Consider the following 21,429-nt stretch of genomic DNA (forward strand, 5'->3'; position numbering starts at 1 on the left):
ATTACAACTTTCGAAAGTATATGGGTAATTCTAAAACGATAAGAAAAGTTTTGGAATATTTATTGTAACAACCTTTTTTATTACTATTTTCTCCATATTTATTTAGTTCGACCTTATTATTTACTCCTATAGCTCTCAACTCCTTATAATAGAATTCCATAAATATTATGTGTATGGTTTGATAGCAAAGTTTTCAATAGCGTATTTTTATTGTTTTAACTTGAACAGTAATCAAATTGTCATAGAGCGAAATAAATTAGTTTGACTGGTTAACTTCTAAATCATACAAACCAAACTTATCAATAATTTAGTTATTTAGAAACTAAATTTGAAAAATAATTCATTTCTTTAGAAACAAAGAACAATTATTTGAAGTAAAAAATATGGTACTTTTTTCGTGAAATTATCTACTCAACTTATAATTCATTTAAAGATAAATACATAGGTTTTACGATAAATAGAATTATCTCAACAATAACACATCCGTCACACAACAAAATATTTTATAAAATTTAAACTTTTATATTAATGATATACTTTTTGCTATAAACAATAGAAGAAGTAGTTATTTCTTGTATTCTTAAAAAAAAAGGTATTTTTTTTTTCATATAACAAAATCTGAAACATGGTAACTTTTTTTGCCACTTATTATGATTTCATATATAAGGTTGGTCAAAACTAATTATCCAAATAGTTCATTAAAATTAAATAGCTCAAAATACATTTATTTACTTTTATTTTTCAAACCATATGTTTAGTATAATCTCTACTATCAAGCTGTCGATACAGAAATAGAATAATGAGGGCAGATCATTCCTTGTGTATTTTTTAGTTAATAAGATAAGATATAAAGTTATAAAGTTAAATTTTTTAGTTGTGCAGTTTATATTCGCTCCTTAATGCGTAATTATTAATTAGTAACAGAATGAAAGGAGAAGAATTGTAAGGTTAGTAAAAGAATTTGAAAAGAAGAAAACGGTAGGATTTACATGGAGGATTTGTGCATGGTTAGGCAATCATTTGATGGGTGGAAATTTGTTGAAGGTAGGAAGAAGGAAAAGGTCAGAGTTCAATTGTTGAGTCTCACCAATTTGATTGCTTAGAAGGTAAAAAGAGAATTTATATTTGTTGTATCAAATTGAATGATGATCATATATGAGGAAAAGAGGTCTGAATCTGTCAACCACTGGTTGTGGTTGGAAGCTAAGCGTTGAATTCTACTTTCTTCTTCTACTGTTGTTGTTTATCCAGCGTCAACCAAACCAACTGCGGCCAATGCCATGGATGCTTTTGGCTTGCGTTTGAAGCTGCCCCCTTCAAATCCCAACTGTTTCTCTATTTAATTTCATCTCATTTTCTAACTGATCTATTCTATTCCTTTTTTCCTCTATTACTGTCTCTTTCAGGCATTTCGTCGAGCATCTGGGGCCCTTCCCTTTCATTTTGGCTTAATATCGCCTTCTTCACAGCGTGTGTGTGCGTGCGCCAAACCAAGACTCAGACAAAGACATTACCCGACCTTTTCATTCTTAAACTCAAAGCAATTCTTCTCTAATCAACCCCTTAAGCTCCTTCTTCCATTCCCATTCTCTTGCTATCTTTACAAGCCAAATCCAATCTCAGCTTTAAAGCAACTTCTGAAATATCCCCTTTTCGGCGATTTGTCCAATTCTTCTGACCCAACCCATCATCCCCTTCTGCTGGACTGAAGGCCAGGGTTAGTGGGGGCAAACCCAGAATATGAAGCTTTCTGCATTGCAGCAGACTTATGCTGCCCGTCGGGCTAATAGCTTCAGAGGATCGCCGTTGGATTCGTCGGCGGATAGTCCAATCAAGTCGCCGGCGGGGATTTTCTGGCTGATTCTTCATGGACTTTGTTGCCTTATCAGTCTTGTACTTGGATTTCGCTTCTCTCGTCTTGTGTTTTTCCTTTTCTTCTCTACTTCCACCACCACTAACCTTTACTTGACTCCTTTTCGATCCGCCACTGACCTGAACATTCACTCTACTTCGCTGTCAAATCCGACTGTAAATCTTGAAATTCCGGTGAATAAGACGGCGTCTACGACCATTTCCACTTCGAGTAGCCGTGTGGTTGTGGGGAGGCATGGGATCCGAATCCGGCCGTGGCCGCATCCAAACCCTACTGAAGTCATGAAGGCTCACCAGATTATTGAGACGGTACAGAGAGAACAGAGGCGTCAATTCGGGGTCAAGAATCCTCGAAAGATAATTGCTATAACGCCAACTTATGTGCGGACTTTCCAGGCGCTCCACATGACTGGTGTTATGCACTCGCTGATGTTGGTGCCTTACGAGCTTGTTTGGATCGTGGTTGAAGCCGGTGGAATCACCAACGAGACTGCTTCAGTTCTTGCCAAGTCTGGGCTGGAGACTATCCACGTTGGGTTCAATCAGCGGATGCCAACTTCTTGGGAGGGTAGGCATCGAATGGAGGCTCAGATGAGGCTCCATGGCTTGAGGTTATTTCTCCATGCCTGTCCTTTGTCCGTTATTTGCTTCTTTTTTGAAGAATTTAGAAGTTAGTTAGACAATCCTGTTTCTTTCTAAACAAAGCTGAGTGCTCGAGTACAATTTGACTGTATATGATTTAGTTAGTAAGCTATTAATTGCAGGGCCAAAAAGGTGAAAAGATCAAAAGATTGTGTATGATGATGATATTATAATCCTTAGCCCCCATTTTCTCTTAATATGACTGAACATTTTAGGTTACTTTTAGAATATGAATTTGATTCTGTAGGTATGAAATGATGCAGAATTGTGAGCAAAATGATGCTGGATGGAATCGTGATATTCATGGATGACAGTAATATGCACAGTATGGAGTTCTTTGATGAGATCCAGAATGTGAAGTGGTTTGGTGCTCTGTCTGTCGGAATTATTGTTCAGTCCGATAAACAAGATGAATCATCAGAGGAGTTGGAGAACCCACCAATTCCTGCTCAGGGTCCTGCTTGCAATTCTTCCAATAAGTTGGTTGGTTGGCACACCTTCAATGCGCTTCCATACGCCGGAAAGAGTGCTAAATTCATTGGTGACAAGACATCAGTTCTTCCGAGGAAGCTTGAGTGGTGTGGGTTTGTATTGAATTCCAAGTTACTATGGAAAGATGCAGAAGATAAGCCAGAATGGGTCAATGAGTTTGATACATTGGAGGTTGGGGATGATGCTTTAGAGAGTCCACTATTTCTTTTGAAGGATACATCGATGGTTGAGCCGCTTGGAAGTTGTGGCCGCCAAGTTTTGCTCTGGTGGCTCAGAGTTGAAGCTCGTTTTGATAGCAAATTTCCTCATGGGTTAGTAACTTCTTTTATTTGATGCCTTCCTCACTATTACAAATTTACATATATGAAATTCATCAATCCGTTAGATATACCACTAAACCTGAAATTAAACAAAATGCGATTTTTGGGTCAATTTGTTTCGATTGTGTATTGAAATCTGAATAACATTACAAACACCTATTTTAATGTAGAGGTTGGTAATGTCCGATCTGATGATCCTTTAATTTAATGTCTCTAGCTTCCAAGGATGTCCTGTTCACCTGTACTTGATCATGATTTAACATCTCAAGTGGTTTTCACATTTTGATTGGTCAAGACATGGTTCATGTTTTTCAAATGCACTTTTATCTAGCTTTGATGTCTTGTCTATGCTGTATCTCTACTTTAGCTTCTGCATGTTGCTATGAAAATTACTATTGTTGGGGTGCTTGCGATACATAAATGGCCAACTTACATGAATATTTAATGATCCTTAGAAGGCCACTTCACTTGAATATTGGAGCCAATAGGAGGTGGTAGGCGGTTGATCTGTGCTTTTTGTTTGATGCAATTGTTAATGATACTATATGCTATATTTCTTGCCTGATCATCTTAGCTGATCACTTCCATCTGCATCCAAACACATATTGGTCTTATTATAGGCAGAAAAGTTCCGCCATTTTTGCATTTCATTTTCTTATACTAATTTCCAAAATTAAATTTACATAAATTACTTTTGACAATTTTGTATACCATTTATTTAACAAATTTAACGGGATATATATTTTTCATATGTTCATATTATTATAGGTAATTATTTTTTAAATGGTAAAACTGTTGGAAATATTTTCAAATATAGCAAGATAGACAGTGACATTTTACTATATTTGTAAATTAGATGACTCATTTTCTTATATTTGAAAACATCACTATTATTATGTGAATTTTTGTCAAATATAAGATTCTTTTTATTTAAAATAGTATACAATTTTACCTGTTCATAATTTTATGTAATTCTGTTACAGAATATAAGATTATTTAGTCACCATATTTACGTTCAGTAGATTTATTTTGATCTTTATATTATTTAGTAAACTTTTGCACATACCATTTTTCAATTGAAATTATTCTTGTTGTGGATAAAATTTCTTTGTCAATCTATTATTTCCGTGTTTCTCTTAGGCATAGGTACGGCTATCCTCATTTCTAAGTTATCATTACCTCCAGGTCCGAGATGACCCTAAGTGTTGGTGGAAACCATGGATAATCTTTTAGATTTTTTATCGTTCTATTGAAGACAAGAACTACTACAGGCTCCTCTTGTAAATCTATGATAGATTGAGTTCATATTCATACATGTTTGTCCATTTAACATATTACGCTCAAATGTTGGTAAGATTAGAATCACCATCACTCACCTAGAAATTCTTCTTGCCTAGTAAATATTTTCTTCCTATTATGCCCATTCTCTTTCCACTTTTGAGTTTTGACGACCGTTCTGAACACCTATAAGAATCCAGGACAAAAACCATAACCGCTTTCTTAATCTTGTCTTTATCTTTTCCAAGAAGGGTTGCTCATCTTGATGGCCAGATTCTGGTGACCTGATTGCATTTTCTCCCATTTGTTTTTGCACATTTTCTCTTTCGCCATTTATGCGTCTTTTTCTATACACCTCCTCTTAGAACAATCTATAACCGACCCACCTCTCTAATTCCGGAGAGGCTTTGCCTCAACCCACAAATTCTCGATTGGCTTTTCCCCCCAACAGATAGAATAGTTTCTTATCATTGACTCATAGCTCCAAGACTTCCTCCCTTTAAATGGCAAACGGTAAAGGTGATGTATGTGAAACAATGTAAGATCTAAAATTTAAGTTTTTCACCAAATGCTTGATTCGACTGGGGAAGGTATCTCCAAACATCTCAAATCTGATAAAACATTTCCTTGGACATGTTTCTTCACTTGTGTCATTCATTTTCCTTTAGAAATTTGATCCCTAATTATCCAGAATACAATTAAATTTTCCATAAATATGTTTTTTACTCAATCCGAGTCATGGTAGGGCGTCACTATCACCAAAACAAGATAGTTTTACAATATTTTCGGCTTCTGTGGTCTTTTAGTAATTTAGCAAGTCCCTTCATATTTTTGCTCATCTTTCTGTCAAATTTCATTTACAAAATTATAGTACAAGAATCCTCTTATTTCTAGGAGACTCCAGAGCTCATATGGATCCCAATTCACAATCTAGTTGAGCAGTCTTTAATCTCGAGGAAGCAAGGGTCACAGGGATTTGACGTTCGGTTTGCAATTCAAAATTTTCATTAGCCATTCTTGGACTACGTCCCTGTGAGATATTCAGACTTGCTTCCGAGCTTCCCCTGATGTTCTGATAACTTGGATGCTCACCCTGCTACCTAAATGACCTATGGATAGTTTCTTCGCTCTGTTCCTACAAAAAGGTGTCAGCATAAAGTGATCGTTCTGTCTGTATGCGCTTTGACTTTGAAATGTGGTGATCCCTTGCTGTTTGGTAGACTAATCCGCATTGATCTACCTTGTTTCATCTTCATTTTCACTATAACCTGAAAGAGACATCCATCTTCACTATAATATTTCCCCTTTGTTTCTTTGTTTCTTTGTCTGCATTTGCAGATTTGACTATGATATCTTCTTCACATGGATTTTCTTTTTACTTGGATTCTTGAGTTAACAGCGTTGTTGGCCATTTCACTGGGATGTTGGATCCTCCGTAGACAACCTTCATTTACCCTCAATATTGGATGTTAGCTTTTATATTCACTTAATGCTTCCAATTCTATTTCATACAGGTGGTTAATTGACCCTCCTTTGGAGATTACTGTACCTGCAAAACGAACACCATGGCCAGATGTTCCTCCCGAATTATCTACTAATGAAAAAGCTCAGACAGGCAACCATGAGGAAACATCTAAGCTTCCTGCAAAGACTCATTCATCGAGATCAAGAAGAAGTTCTCGAAGCAAGAGAAAGCGGCACGAACCGAAAGTGGTCGATGCTCAAACCTCAGCAAGACATTCAGACAACTGAAAAGAATCAGCCCGTAACACGTCCATGATCTTTCTTGTGTTTAAAGATTAGATGATAAGAATTCAGGGAAGAAATGCTTTTTTTGGCAGATAGAAAGCTCATGGTTTCAAGGGAAATATCAATCAGGACAGGCAGGTTTCATATATAACAAGCCCATGTATACAAAGAATTCAGTTTTGATTTTCAGACTCGGTTACAATTTTCTTCTTTTAAAATTTTTATTATTTTTTTCTTCTCTCTTTATGGGGTGATTGATGTTCTTATGTCATGAGAAGAGAATTTCAACCTGCTACTGCAGGAAAGCTTGTATTCAATATCTTTGAAAATTTTATACGTGATGCTCTCAATAGGAGTTGTGAGTTCTTTTGCCTACATAATCATAAACAAAGAAAAGTTGCTGATAACTCTTCCAATCTTAATTTGACATTAGGCTTAACATACCTCTCCCACTTTGGAACTTAATTCTTATGGAAAGTTGAAATTCGCATACTTGTTGGTCAATATTTATCGATTTTTATTAGGAAAATATCTAATATATTATGGTTACCTTCTTGCGCTGGTTGTTGTGAAAAAAAAAAAAAAAAAAACATTTTTTTATGACATGTGGAGTGTGAAATCAAACCTCTAATATTAGGTTTAATAGTGCAAGCTTTCAGTTATACCATAAGAAATCATTATAGGGCAGAGAATTGTGTGAGACCAATTAATTAAAAATAAAAAATCATATAAATAATATGTCAAAATGCTGAAAGAAAGTAGTATGTACAATTGTTATTTGATCATTAATCAAACAAAACAGAGATATTTAATGAGGACTTAAACATATTTCCATTTCAATCTCTTAATCCAAACTTTATAGTTATACCTTACCACAGACAACTTCTTTGGGGAAAGCGAACATTCCCTATTAATATGCATGGATTGTTATTTAATTGAGTGATATTTAAGAAAAGCAGTCATTGTCTCCATTGTTTTCAATTTCTTGAATATGACCATAATAGTCCATAAGTTCATTATAGACCAACACAGACACTTTAATACAATAAATCAATAGATATAGCTCATTAATGAATGTAACCGGATAACCTTCTATATTCATCAAACTTCAACTTGAAATATAAAATTTAAAAAAAATATATATTGTAATAATTGACGAGTGCACATTAAATATTTACTGGGAATATCATCATATAACTAAAGAAAAAAAAAAGATTTTAAGAGAGAGAATGAATAATATTGAAGAGAGAAGAGAAGATGATCCAGAAGAAGGCTGAAATTTGTGTTTCCCAAGACAAGACGCCGATTTATACTTTATTTAGTGTTTATTTTTCCTTTGGTTCAAAGAATGGTGGGTTCCCTGCCCCTTCCTTTCTCAGCTTCTTGGGAATAGGAGCCCCCAAAATCCTCCCTTTCATTTCCTTTTTTTCCCCCATTGTTTTTCAAAATATCGAACTTTTAAAGTCCTAGCCCTCATCCTTTAAGTTTGAATTTTAAATTGTTTACTTTTATTCCAAGTTTTACTTTTTCATCTATTTTCATTTTTCTCGTCTTTCCCTTCGAACTTAGCATATATTAATTTTTTTTCAACTATGATTGTGAGTGTGGAATCAATTTTTTGTCCTCAAATAATGTAACTGGTGCATTATATGGTGAGACGAATAATTTTTTGGATTAAAAAATATTTTATTGTTGTATTAAAATAATAATAGTAAAACGGTGGAAGGAAGAGATTTAGAAGTAGATAATAAAAAAAAAGGGAAGTAGAGGAGGGGAGCAGTGATGTGAGCTCCTCGTGTATGGGAAATGACAGTAATATGAGTGACTGTTGGCACATTCTTCCACACTCTCTCCCTCAATCGCTTTGGTTGCATTATTTATTATTTCTTATTTCTTTAACTACCAAAATCTACATCAACTTGGAGTTTGGAATCTCTTTTCATTTTGGGAAATTCTATGAAAAATCTCAAATTTTTTTTTTTTAACTTTCAAAATAAATCTCTTATTTTTAATTATATATTGATAAATATCAATTTAAATTATGAACTAACAATTAGATCCATTTAAATCATGAATTTTAATAATTATATCAATTTAAACTCAAACTAATAATTGTATCATCTTAAATCTTGAACATTTATAAGTATAACTATTAAAATCCAAAAGCTTCATAAATGTGTCATATTATGTTTTATTTGGATATACTTATGAAAGTTTAAGATTTAAATTGATATACTTATGAAAGTGTAGAGTTTAAATTGATATACTTATAAAAGTTTAGGATTTAAATTGATACTACCAAGATATTCAGTGTTTAAATTGAGACAACTTTTAATTTAAGGTTTAAATTAATACCATCCACAAAGTTTAAGGGTATAAATTGATATTTACTAAAAAAACTAATTAATAACTTCCTCTTTCTTTAATAATAATAAAAATAGGTTTATAAACTCTACTCAATCTCTATAGTTTCTATATTTTGTAACCTAGTTTAAAAAGTCTGAACTTTAAAAATGTTTAATAAATTTTTGAAGTTTTAATTTTATATTAAATAGGTCCCTTATAATATTAAAAAATTTTCAAAATTAAATATAATATAAAATTGAAATTTATATCAAATAAGATGTTTTAACTTTCAAGAAGTAGTTATTAAACCCAAAATCACAATGTTAAGAATGTTTAGAAACTTTATAAGCTAATTAACCAAACATAAAAAGAAAATAAAAAGGAGAAAAAGATAGTAGTGGAAAGGATAAAAAGAAATGCATGAATAATTGGAACTTGGGCATTAAGAATATGAAGAAGGGAAGGGGGTGACATTGACAATGCCCTATAAGTTAAACTTCCACTTGAAGTTCCATTATTAATGGAAGTTGTCACTTTGTTAGGCATGGACTTACACAAACCCTTTCAGCCCTGACTCATCACCCCATTACTCCCACTTGCCTTCCTCACTTCTGCATTTTCATAATGTTTTCTCATGTGATCTCCCATTTTCACCGAACCTTTTTTTTTCAAATATATTTATTATTTACAATATTTGGGATAGGGAGGAGTTTGCTAATTTTGTAAATCTTACTAATCTAATTTTGAAACTTTATGATTAGTGAATTTGTAGAGTTGCTATATATGTATAGTAAATTAGTATACTAATTAGGTTTTACCTTTTTTTTTTTTTTGGTAAGTACGGATTACGTTAAAAATTGACTAATGAAAAAACAAAAATTAAAAAGTTACCATTATATTAAAATGAGTTTAGCTTAATTGTAACTGCCACACAATTCCTCTTTTGAGAATAGAGGTTGAATCTTCATCTAAGATTATTTATATCAAAATATTGACAATATAAACCTTTTATTTATTTATTTTTTTGTATAAATTTGTATAACTTTACCATTACTTTCTAATTTATATTTTCATATATTTCCTCCAATGATGTCCTTATAAGAGATTCCATGCCATTAGAAACACAAAGAATATAATTATTTTTCCTTAGTTATTTTCAATCACTTTCTGTTTTTAACTATTCCATAGTCTGATTCTATAAAACTAAAAATATTCCCACTTCATCTCTCGAAACAAACAGACAGTCACCGGCAAGTGCCAATGATTTTTCTAATTTCCTTTTTTTTTTCTTTAATAAAAAACGGTGTTTGTAGGAATATGTTAAAGTCTTATTTTGACAGGAAATTGTGGGTAAATAATGAATTAAAAGTTAAAGCTACAACCTTCCTTGTTAATTCCCACCCCATATTGGTTTGAAAACTTGAACTGTTAACAAGAATCGAAAATTATTCAAAGTAGTCATTGAAAAAAATTAAAATATTTGAGAGACAAGATATGATAATATAAAAGTAATACTTGAATATTGAATTTATCACAGAGAAAAAAAATGAAAATTTTGTCCCATTACAATTTGTAATTGATACTGAGTAGATGCATCAGAATATTTTAATAATAATAATAATATAATTTACTTTCAACAAAAATATAATTTACGGATTTCTGTAAAATCAAAACATCATTTTCACACAACAGGAAAAAAAAAAAAAAAAAGTAACTTTTGGTGAAGAATTAAATAATTTATTTTTCTGACACATCATTAAGCTCAATTACCCTTATTATTATAATTAATTAAACTAAACCCATATCAGTGGGAAAAATTTTTCCCTCACTTTTGAGCTCCTTCAGGCTATAAATACCCATAGCCACTTCCTCACTTTCTTCATAACTCGGAATCGAACAATCTTCCCTGTTCTTGAAGCAACCTTCCCCATGGCCTCAGCCACCACTTTGCTCGCCCTCCTCTCATTCTTCTTCCTTTCCATTTCCTCCTCCGCCCTCAGCCCCCGGAGCGACCGTGAGGTTAGAGAAATTTACGACCTGTGGCTGGCGAAGCACGGCAAGGCCTACAACGGAATCGAGGAACGGGAGAAGAGGTTTCAGATCTTCAAAGAGAATCTGAAATTTATCGATGATCATAACTCCGAGAATCGGACGTATAAGGTTGGATTGAATATGTTCGCCGATTTGACCAACGACGAGTATCGGGCTCTGTATTTGGGGACCAGGTCTCCCCCTGCTCGACGAGTCATGAAGGCCAAGACCGCCAGCCGCCGATATGCCGTCAACAACCGCGATCGGTTGCCGGAATCTTTCGATTGGAGGGCCAGAGGCGCCGTTGCTCCAGTCAAAAATCAAGGAAGTTGCGGTGAGTTTTTTAAATACCAACTGCTCTTGAGAATTTTTGGACGTTTAGGAATGGAGTTGGTTACTATAGTCATTGTAATAGTTTGTATCTTGGGTATAGATTATTTTTATTTGAGTTATAATAATATGAATTTGAAGTGTAGATTTGGTTCGAGAAGAAAATAGTAGATACTATATTAAATAATAATAAAAAAATATGAAATTAAACTAGCAAAAACAATAACAAATAATAAATACGATAGTAAATGATTATTTTGATATAATGTTAACTGTAATTATAAGAAGTGGTTATTATAGTTTTAGAATAGTTATAGTTCCAAATACACATCTAGAGTTTTTCTTTTATACATATGCTCACCCACCAACTTCAATATAGCCATAACGGATTGAGGTATTAAAATTTATAACTTGAAACAAGATTTTGACTTCACATCTTCAAGTATTTTTATTTCAAAATATATCGAATATAAGCATCTAGAAGTTTTGTTGATGAGATTTTATAATTTAGTAAAAATAATTTAGAAGTGAGTACTTTTCTAAGAATTCATATATTTACTTTCTTACATCACTATTATTACTTTTCTTCTACGATTTTGTTGATTTTCTTTCAAAATGTTTTTCAGTTTAAATTTCAAATTAAATCTATAATAATGTAATGATAATAAATCAAGAAAAAATTGATAACATAACAATAGTATCATAACTTAAACAATAACAATAATATAATAACTTAAATGACCCAACAAAAGTTTAAAATCTTTACTTAAGATCTATAACTTATTTTAAAAATTAATAAAATAAGTATAAAATAAAAAACTGAAACAAAAAAATAAGAATGATATGAAACATGAAAACCAAATGCATATAAATAAAACAACAAACTTAAAAAGAAGAAAAATAAATTAAAAACTTAGCTTCCAAACTAGAGAAGAAATTGAAGAAGAAATTAAAAAAACTGTAGATTTATTGGAGTTGAAGTTTTATTGGAAAAAAAACAAAAAAAAAAGTAATTTAAAGAAGTTGACTCTAGATTATTTCCTTCTTTATTTGCAATTACTTCATTCTTTATTTACAACTGTATTTTGGCATGGATTAGTGTGTAATTATTGTTCTTTTCCAAAAATAGAAGGTTTTGTTAAAGGAAGAAAAGTTTGAAAAATAAATAAAAGGAATAGAATTCAAATTTGGGTCTAAGGGGCTAGACACGTTTACCATTGGATTAATAAAGTCATTGATATTTGAAAAATAAATCAAAGGAATAGAATTCAAACTTGGGTCTGGTAAACGTGTTTTCTAGCTATACAGAGCATAAAGTTGAGGGGGCTTGAGTCCATACTATTCGTGCATATGAGTACACATATTGAAGATTCAATCATCTGATCAATTCTTTTGATTAAATATAGGACTTAACAAACATAATTAAATTGTCTTAAAATGTGAACTATATGAATATAGCTCAATCGATACAAAGTTTATACTATCCATTTTGAAGTGTTCTCAAAGTTCAATATAATCTTTATGTCCTTTATTTGTATAGGCACAGCCTATTCCATGCTCCTTCATTATATATAGTAAACAAGAAAAATTATTTTCTTAAAAATAATACTCAACGATCAAGAAAAGGAGGAAGGATGGTTTTGGATTTCTGATGCAAAGTAGTGAGCTTTCTTGTTTGATAAAAATCCAATTAAAAAAAGGTTAATTATTTAAAAGTGGAAAAGATAAATCTCCTCTTAGAAAAACTCAAATTAATTACTTAAGTTAAATAGTAAGCTAATTTATAATAAGATGTCTTTTAAAAATATATGTACTATTATTGGTAATTGATTTTGAGAAAAAATTTCATATTTATCTTCTATAGTATAAGAGCACGTCGGATTATTTAGTTAAAAAATGGAATTAAATCTAAGAATGTTGGATCAAACAAATTAACAATACCCGGGCAACTTCCTTATTTGTTTTTCTTTAACAAATCAAACCAATCTATACAACCGACAGTGGACGTACACAAGAATTTGTTGCACTAAAAATGTAAGAACATAAATTAAATTGGACGATTATAAAAAAAATTAGGTGGGGGAGATTTTAGCATGTGTTAAATGTTGTGCGACAGCGCATTATTGTTGGAAACAAGTGAACCCAACTAATGTGAAATGTTTGTGTTGTTGGGGGAAACAGGGAGCTGCTGGGCATTCTCAACCATAGCAGCTGTGGAAGGCATAAATCAGATCGTCACCGGAGAACTCATCTCTCTCTCTGAACAAGAACTTGTTAGCTGTGACAAAAAGTACAATTCAGGCTGCAATGGAGGCCTTATGGACTATGCCTTCCAGTTCATCATTGACAACGGCGGCTTGGACACTGAAGAAGATTACCCTTATGAGGGCTTCGATGGTCAATGCGATCCCACCAGGGTCAGATTATTTCTGCTTCCGTTTTCCACTCATCTCTTTTATTTATTTGGCCAGATTTTGATTCCCAGCATCTCTCTCTCAGAAAAATGCCAAGGTCGTTAGCATTGACGGGTACGAGGATGTCCCTGCCAATGATGAGGAAGCATTGAAGAAGGCCGTTGCTCATCAGCCAGTCAGCGTGGCCATTGAAGCTAGTGGCTTGGCTTTGCAACTCTACCAGTCGGTGAGCAAACTTCCCCTGCTCACACCCTTTTCAAACTGTCCACTTCAATCCATACATTGTTATTGATTATATGTGATTCAACTTTTCAGGGTGTATTCACTGGTAAATGTGGCTCAGCTCTCGACCACGGCGTCGTCGCCGTTGGATACGGCACAGAGAACGGAGTTGATTATTGGCTTGTAAGGAACTCATGGGGCACAGGATGGGGTGAGGATGGCTACTTCAAGCTAGAGCGCAATGTAAAGCATACTACCAATGGTAAGTGTGGGATCGCAATGCAGGCATCTTATCCTGTTAAGAATGACAAGAAGCCAACAAAATCATACTACTTAAGTTTGGAAACTGCTGGGGAGAAGAACAAGATCAACATTGCTTGAACGGAGAGATTGTGAGACATGTGTTACCTCTAGTTTCATGGGAGTTGATTATGTCTTGGATGTTTCAATTCCTGTTGGTCTGAAGTTTAGCCTATTGTTATACTTAGAAATTGTGCTTCTTGTAAATGATTCGGTTCAATATTAATGTTCCTCAACAGTTTAATGATATTTGTGGCATTTAAGATGGGAGTTGTCTTTTTGTGTTATCACAAAAATAATTATGATAATGAAGCAAGTTTCCTCTCATGATTTAGCCCATTGCTTCTACCTGATGCCATCATTGGGGTCAACTGTGGAGTGGCAAGATGGCGCAATATTTAATAATTGAATTCCAGGAAAATTTCATCTTCTCCATATGAATGATATTATAATACAATTTACAAAGGTAAGAGGAGAGAGAGGGAAGGAGAATCGTGCACTTCTGTTAAAAATCCACAAGGGAAAACAGAATTGGAATTAAAGAATAGAAATTTGATTTTTCAATGAAATCACATTCACACCAAACATCCAAGATAAACCTTCCATGTAAATGGGTCCATTTGGTTTTTGATGATCTACACTACACCTTTGCTTCACGTCTATTGGAAACTTAAAGCATCAATGATTTGGATATTTCCCTCCTCTCATTAATTATTACGTCCTAGTTGTCTTTGTTTGAAGTACAGTGTTTTCGTTTCTGGGGGATAAGAGTTCTTCAAAAGCAAGTCAAAGTCTAACAATTTCAGTCTGTGCACAAAAATGGTGGCTGTGTTCAATAAAGAGTTATTAAGCTGGTACCTGATCACCCTTAAGCTCAGAGAAACGGTAGAATCTGGACTTCCCAGAAACTCACTTTCAGCTAACTCTGTTGATTCTCTTGGAAAATCAGAACCCCAGCTCCAGGAACTAAAACAGATTCAATCAGAATCCCATCATGTTATAATAGAAGATGAAGATCAAAAGCTTGAAGAAGACCCTGAATCACCCGAGTCAGAATGGGTTATCACCATCAAGGAAAAGCTTAACCAAGCTCATCAAGATGAAGTAGAGAGTTCATGGGCAAAGCTCTGCATTTACAAGGTCCCTCACTACCTGAAAGATGGAGAAGACAAAGCTGTTGTTCCTCAGATTGTCTCTTTAGGACCTTACCACCATGGAAAGCGTCGGCTCCGGCAAATGGAACGCCATAAATGGCGGTCACTTTACCACATCCTTGAGAGAACGAAGCAGGACATAAAGCTTTATCTGGACGCCATGAAAGAACTTGAAGAAAGAGCCCGTAATTGTTATGAAGGACCATTCAGTTTTAGCAGCAATGAATTTGTGGAAATGATGGTGTTGGATGGTTGCTTTGTGCTTGAACTCTTCAGAGGAGCTGCAGAAGGATTCAAACAACTTGGGTATCCTCGAAATGATCCAATCTTCGCAATGCGCGGTTCAATGCATTCGATCCAGAGGGATATGATAATGCTTGAAAATCAGCTCCCTCTGTTTGTATTGGATCGGCTGCTAGGGCTTCAGCTGGGTGACCACTACCAGAAGGGACTCGTAGCCGAATTGGCACTCAGATTCTTCGATCCATTAACCCCAAACGATGAACCCTTAACCAAAAGTAGCTTAAACAAATTAGAATCCTCTCTCGGAAACGCAACGGCCTTTGACCCGCTAGGTTATCAAGACGGACTTCATTGCCTCGACGTTTTCCGGCGAAGTCTCCTTCGGTCAGGCCCGAAATTAGCTCCGAAAGTGTGGATGAAACGGCGATCTCATGCGAATCGGGTTGCCGATAAACGAAGGCAGCAACTGATTCATTGTGTGAAAGAGCTGAAAGAAGCAGGGATTAGATTCCGGAAGAAGAAAACAGATCGATTTTGGGACATAAATTTCAACAATGGGGTTATGGAAATTCCACGGCTATTGATTCACGATGGAACTAGGTCATTGTTTCTGAATCTAATAGCGTTTGAACAATGTCATCTTGATTGCAGCAACGATATAACCTCTTATGTGGTTTTCATGGATAATCTAATCGATTCTCATGAAGATGTTGCTTACCTCCATTATTGCGGAATAATAGAGCATTGGCTTGGTAGTGATGAGGAAGTTACAGAGCTCTTCAATCGTCTTTGTCAAGAGGTAGTTTATGATATCAATAATAGCTATCTTTCCCAATTATCTGAGGATGTCAATCGCTACTACAACCATAGATGGAATGCTTGGAGAGCAACTTTGAAACACAATTATTTCAGCAATCCATGGGCCATTATCTCTTTGGTTGCAGCAGTAGTTCTTCTGTTGCTTACTTTTGCACAAGCCTTCTATGGAGTTTATGCTTATTACAAGCCCCCAAATTGACTCACCACTCAGAACCTACCCTCTCTCTATCTCATAAAAAGCTTCTGTTTTACGATTGTTTCTTCTTCTCTCTATTCTTTTTGGGATCAGTTTTCCAGTTTCTTGAAAAGTTCAAATTGTTGATGGAACTGTGTTATTGGATTTGTAATACGAAAGTTTTCATTTTGATTATGTTGATCATGGAGTTGCCTTCAAATTTTCAGTGGCACAATCCCCAGATGAGATGACTTTTCTGGTGTCTTTCTTATGGTCAAACCTAATTAAACTAATGGCATAAATTCTAGATTCACTTTCTTAGGCGGCTATTCTATATTTGCCATCATATTTTCAGTTCTTTGTGTAAGCTTGTTTATAAATTTTTGTATTGTATTGAGGATATTATCCAAAGCCGTTGACTTTGGTACAGTCAAAATAACAGTGGTGAAAATCAATGAGATAAGCTTCGTCGTTGAAAGAGAAACAACTTCTAAAGCCCCCAAGTAATAAAGGAGCAAGGATTGCAGAGACTACCATGAGATTTGCCTAGAAGCAACCACCATTGAAAGAGTGCATAATTACTTACTGATCAGGCACTTGTGCGCCAAAGATCAACTGAGCTAATCGATCTACTGAAGCTGTGAGATACATAAGTGTATCAGTAAGAGGGCATTCTGCTTTAAAGCGAAACACCCGTTATTGTAGTCATAAAATTCTAAGCAAAGATCAAAGCTTATGGAAATAAGAAGCCTAGAGGGTTGCAACACTAAAGTTCGGTATTGAGCCACTAAACACGTTCAATTATCAATTGGTTCCAACGACATTAACAATGTGAAGTACTAATGAATAGTGCCTAATTATGATATAATTACTCTTATTCTATAGTTACTATCATAATTTATTGAACTTAAAAAGGAGAGAGATGTAGCAAGCTCTTGCAAAAATTATTGTCAAAGTGCAATTGCCATGTATTACCTTATTTGAAATTAAGGTTCAAATTCCCATACCCCCATTTGATGTACTAAAAAGAAATGCAAAAAATCTTTATGATAAATCTGAAATTAATTATTTGTCAACAAAACCTGCCTTGATCATTTTCCCTTTTTCTTTCTTCTTCAGAGACAGCTTTTCGCGTGCAACAAGCTCAAAAGGATTTTGGATGGTTTTAAATTAGCTTTTCCTACAGATGATTATAGCAATTTTCCATCTTTACAACTGAAAAATATCTGTCATGGAGAGAAGGGGACAATTCAGACCCATACTATCTTCCTGAAACTTCCGTAGGAACATCCAAAGAAGTACAAAGATCAGGGAAATGAAGAACCAACAGATGATCAGCCTAACTTATCTCCATTACAATTATCTCTTACCGCCTTCTCCTCATGTCGAACTAACTGTGAACAAGAATACAGCAGCATAAATAGAGTTTACCAGTTCTCCTACTTGACAGGAATGATTACTATTATTAATCTACCCGAAGAGTTCAATCCTTCAGAAGGCTCTTGGTGTCACTTGGAGCAGCAACCTTTCCATCATATCGCTATCAGAAGTAGAGAAAATTGTTAGTTTGTTGCATGGACATGATGGGTGGAAGACTAAGAAAACTGAGCAAACACAAAGACTCTGAATAGAAATTTACCTGTTTACCAAAGGAGAACGGAACATATTTATATTTGATCATGTGCGATATCTGCCTCCGCATGGTGAGAGTGAACAGCACCACCCAGTAAAATAAAAGGATAGGCCAAAATACAGGTACATCAAATGCATTGAAGAATGTCATCAGAAAAGCAATACAGAAGGCTTTTGTGATGGAGTACCTTCAAAGAGGAAAGGAAGGAAACATTACCAAATGTTAGCATTTTTTTCTCAATGGCTATTTTGATCTACAAGCTTAAACAAGAAAAATTATTGGACAAGGCAACTACACTGTGGTCCCTGATAACCATTAGATACATATTAAAAAAATCCCATGCACCATTATAACAAAGGGACCTGAAAACAGTTTCATATTAAGGATAAAGTCCAATCAAGTCTATGGAATCTTCTATCCATTTCATTAAATTTGATGGTGTATATCCTTTTTTATGAAGAACGTTGAGTAGATTAGGCATTTAGTTGTATTAGAAGTAGAACCAAGGCTTACTAAATACATGCCATCAGTATGCAAATAAACAGATGATTTGCTGATATTGCATTATGGGAAACTTTCTTCCGTGTATCTTTGTTTTGGGGGATAAAATTCAAGGTTTAACAGCTTAAAGAACGATCCTATCAAATAGCTGCAATGCTACTGGAAATTGTATAAATGTGGAAGATGAAGGCTAAGAACAAAGTTAAGAAAACTGCAAACAATTAGAAACATTGTGAAAAGAAACAACAAAATCCCGAGGTTCTATCATGAAGCTAAGATACTCAATAATTAAAATAATATATTTTATATGAAACATCATACATCTTCATAGGTCAGAACTTTTTAGGTGCTTACCATGAGTATCAACCAGCTCGGTTGAAGTTACAAGGAATATAACCAATGTTTTTTTCTTTATTTTTGGTTTTTTTCCAAATTGTAGATGGCAGAGAAATTACTCAATATGGTTCTCAACCTTACAACTGGGATACAAATATTTATAATTTTCCTCTTAAATCCAATGACGTACAAGTGACAGCCATATTGATCGAATAACTTCTTGGGCGAAGGGTTGAGGGAGCAGCAAAAGGTTCTCTTAATGGACAATGGCACAGGTAAAAAAACTAGCTAGGAGTCTAGCACCCGAAGCGGAAAGCGCAACCCTTTAACATATACCAAGTTCATATAAAATTATAAATATACGAATATCCACCGACTTCTGACTAAGCCCCTGTAACTTTAATCTCGTTCAACAAGTCAGATTCTGAAAAAAAGGTCAGGCTCAAAACTAAATGAGATCAAACTTAGCAAACATATGAAATACTAAACGCGAAATTCATCTAGAGATCCGAGCACCAAACCTAATCAAATCCACATCCTATGGGTAAAAAGTCAAAAGAATTCCTACCCCAATTATTAACATACAAGCTTGTGACTCCAATCCAACAATTACCCATATCCTACAGCTTAAGCAAACCCCGACAGTTCATAATTACACAACCAATTCCTGATCGTATGGTTCACATATATATCAGAAAGTATTCAATCCAAAGACATCGCGATGGCTGAAATTGAAAATGGGAAGGGAAACCTGGACGCACCAGAATTTGAACTCCGGAAGCCTACGAACGAAAGGGCGGAACTCGTCGGATTCCCTGACAGGAAGCGCAGGGCCTTCATTGAGATCCAGGATTTCAGGATCCACTTGAGGGGAGAGAAAGCCGATGAGAAGATTGAGGATGTAAATACCGAGACCGTAAGAGACGATGTAGAATCCTTCGATGAGGTAAACCCGAAGGACATAGATAGAGGCGATGAAAAAGCAGGCGATCCAACGGTAGAAGATGTATGGGGTACACCTATCAAGAAGGTGCTGATACCGGCGGGAAACGGCATGGCTCAACCGAGAAAAGAGAGTGGTAGAAGAAACATCTTCTGCGGCGCCGAGACCAACGCCAGCCGCTACACCTTCCATTAGGACCCACAAGTATCGGCAAAGCGTCGTCGCGCAATTTATATACTTAAGATTTCCTTTGAATTTTCCCCTTCCTATGTCTATGTTTGACCATCTGTAATTATCTACCTTCTCCCATTTGCCAATGTAGGATTGGCGAACTAGCCATTCTTCTCGCCCTCATTGGCTCATTCCCCTCGACCTTCTTCTCTTTTATCTTTTTCTTTTTATTTCCTTTCCTTTTTTTTTTTTTTTTTTCTTTTTTTCCCCTCTTGTAGTCTCTCTCGATTATACTCTCGGTTCAATCAAACCGATCCTTGACACCGGCTTTGCAACTTGCACATCAAAATTTTGGAAAATTTGAACGGATGACCCATTTTTTAGCCTAAAATGTCAAATGACCATTTTTTAAATTAATGTCAATTGACCCTCTGCTGACATCATCGTCATACCAGATTATGTAAATTCCCCTACAAGTGCTTCACATTATAAGTCTCGCTTTTGTCTGATCAAACACTCTCGCTCTTGCTTTAAATTTCCTGGTTTGATGTGATTTCTCGTCAGTATACGAATGATTTGACAATTTTCAAGACTGAAGCCTCAAATCAATAATATCTAAACATTATACAATGGTAATTTCTTTAAACTCTAAACTCCATTTCAACGATGATTGCTTCCCTGGTTTTCGACGGTATTTTGTTGAATGAAGATTTTTCGAACGGGGATTTCCAAGACAAGACTTTTCTAGAACGGTGTTTCATTATTTAGGTGTCTGTTTCATTATTTTTGTTGTGTTATTTCTGGAAAGGTAGGAATTAAGAATTACGAAATTTTGTATTGGGGGGGAGAGAGTAAGAGATAGAACGAGAGTGAGAGAGAGCAAGAGTAAGAGAGAGAGCGAGATTAAGAGAGAAGCCAGATTAACAGAGAGAGCGAGATTAAGAGAGAAAATGAGAGTAGGGGAGAGCGAGAATACAATTCAATTGCTTGTACAACTTAACGACAAATGTTCTCTTGCTTTGTAGGATGATAGAAAAGTGTCTACTTATTCGATATGGAGGTGATTGAGATGAGAATAAAGGTTCGTATATTGAGGGTGAGCTGACAAGAATCATTGTGTCTGTTACATTGAAGTATGAAGAACGAAATCACACATTTACAGGGTTACAAATGTCAGTTCTTTAGAGTTTGATCTTATAATGAAAGTTAAATATAAGTTTGAATACGAAGTCCCTCCATAATACATAAGGAACGATGATGATGTTCGCTTCTTTTGTTTCTGGGAAGAGCTTAATAATAGACTTCAGTTATCTGTAATGCTAAAATCGAATCAGGACGAAAATTTTAGAATGGGGTTTGAAAATGTGAGTTATAATGATACGACTGTGGACAGACAATATAAGGAATCATATGAGCTTCGTCGAGAAGAGGATGATATTCCATTGTCTACCAATACAG

At 34.7% G+C, this 21,429-nt stretch overlaps 4 protein-coding genes across 5 annotated transcripts; 3 read left to right on the forward strand and 1 right to left on the reverse strand.

The window, feature by feature from the left end:
- Positions 1-1,193: 1,193 nt before the first annotated feature.
- LOC120073343 (beta-1,4-xylosyltransferase IRX14) lies at positions 1,194-6,760 on the forward strand. Its single transcript, XM_039026128.2, has 3 exons — positions 1,194-2,483; positions 2,778-3,317; positions 6,119-6,760. The coding sequence occupies exons 1-3, from the start codon at positions 1,741-1,743 to the stop codon at positions 6,354-6,356; spliced, it is 1,521 nt and encodes a 506-aa protein (XP_038882056.1). The 5' UTR covers positions 1,194-1,740; the 3' UTR covers positions 6,357-6,760.
- A 3,717-nt stretch (positions 6,761-10,477) lies between these two features.
- Positions 10,478-14,323, forward strand: LOC120072598 (cysteine proteinase mucunain-like). The gene is made up of 4 exons (XM_039024994.2): positions 10,478-11,064; positions 13,242-13,477; positions 13,560-13,700; positions 13,790-14,323. The coding sequence occupies exons 1-4, from the start codon at positions 10,629-10,631 to the stop codon at positions 14,075-14,077; spliced, it is 1,101 nt and encodes a 366-aa protein (XP_038880922.1). The 5' UTR covers positions 10,478-10,628; the 3' UTR covers positions 14,078-14,323.
- Positions 14,324-14,403: 80 nt separating this feature from the next.
- On the forward strand, positions 14,404-16,586 carry LOC120072596 (UPF0481 protein At3g47200-like). The gene has a single exon (XM_039024993.2). The coding sequence runs from the start codon at positions 14,816-14,818 to the stop codon at positions 16,409-16,411; it is 1,596 nt and encodes a 531-aa protein (XP_038880921.2). The 5' UTR covers positions 14,404-14,815; the 3' UTR covers positions 16,412-16,586.
- Positions 16,587-17,540: 954 nt separating this feature from the next.
- On the reverse strand, positions 17,541-20,216 carry LOC120072599 (protein RER1A-like). 2 transcript variants are annotated; one of them, XM_039024996.2, is made up of 4 exons: positions 19,619-20,147; positions 18,027-18,207; positions 17,862-17,927; positions 17,541-17,781 (listed from the first exon to the last, which is right to left on the reverse strand). In XM_039024996.2, the coding sequence occupies exons 1-3, from the start codon at positions 19,990-19,992 to the stop codon at positions 17,871-17,873; spliced, it is 612 nt and encodes a 203-aa protein (XP_038880924.1). In that variant the 5' UTR covers positions 19,993-20,147; the 3' UTR covers positions 17,541-17,781; positions 17,862-17,870. The 2 variants fall into 2 exon arrangements, with proteins under 2 accessions (XP_038880924.1, XP_038880923.1); XM_039024995.2 differs by having other exon boundaries at positions 17,541-17,927; positions 19,619-20,216.
- Between the last annotated feature and the right edge of the window lie 1,213 nt (positions 20,217-21,429).

Source organism: Benincasa hispida, chromosome 3, assembly GCF_027475165.1.
Source record: "Benincasa hispida cultivar pf3 chromosome 3, pf3_genome.v1.1, whole genome shotgun sequence".
Classification (NCBI taxonomy): domain Eukaryota; kingdom Viridiplantae; phylum Streptophyta; class Magnoliopsida; order Cucurbitales; family Cucurbitaceae; genus Benincasa; species Benincasa hispida.

What these genes read in the sequence shown, in the direction of transcription:
- LOC120073343 (XM_039026128.2), top strand. Translation starts at nt 1,741, where the DNA reads ATGAAGCTTTCTGCATTGCAGCAGACTTATGCTGCCCGTCGGGCTAAT. An exon ending in ATGAGGCTCCATGGCTTGAG is followed by an intron (nt 2,484 to 2,777) that starts GTTATTTCTCCA and finishes GAAATGATGCAG; the next exon opens with AATTGTGAGCAAAATGATGC. An exon ending in GATAGCAAATTTCCTCATGG is followed by an intron (nt 3,318 to 6,118) that starts GTTAGTAACTTC and finishes TATTTCATACAG; the next exon opens with GTGGTTAATTGACCCTCCTT.
- LOC120072598 (XM_039024994.2), top strand. Translation starts at nt 10,629, where the DNA reads ATGGCCTCAGCCACCACTTTGCTCGCCCTCCTCTCATTCTTCTTCCTT. An exon ending in CAAAAATCAAGGAAGTTGCG is followed by an intron (nt 11,065 to 13,241) that starts GTGAGTTTTTTA and finishes TGGGGGAAACAG; the next exon opens with GGAGCTGCTGGGCATTCTCA. An exon ending in GTCAATGCGATCCCACCAGG is followed by an intron (nt 13,478 to 13,559) that starts GTCAGATTATTT and finishes TCTCTCTCTCAG; the next exon opens with AAAAATGCCAAGGTCGTTAG.
- LOC120072596 (XM_039024993.2), top strand. Translation starts at nt 14,816, where the DNA reads ATGGTGGCTGTGTTCAATAAAGAGTTATTAAGCTGGTACCTGATCACC.
- LOC120072599 (XM_039024995.2), bottom strand. Translation starts at nt 19,992, where the DNA reads ATGGAAGGTGTAGCGGCTGGCGTTGGTCTCGGCGCCGCAGAAGATGTT. An exon ending in CTTCCGGAGTTCAAATTCTG is followed by an intron (nt 18,208 to 19,618) that starts GTGCGTCCAGGT and finishes TCCTCTTTGAAG; the next exon opens with GTACTCCATCACAAAAGCCT. An exon ending in CGTTCTCCTTTGGTAAACAG is followed by an intron (nt 17,928 to 18,026) that starts GTAAATTTCTAT and finishes TACTTCTGATAG; the next exon opens with CGATATGATGGAAAGGTTGC.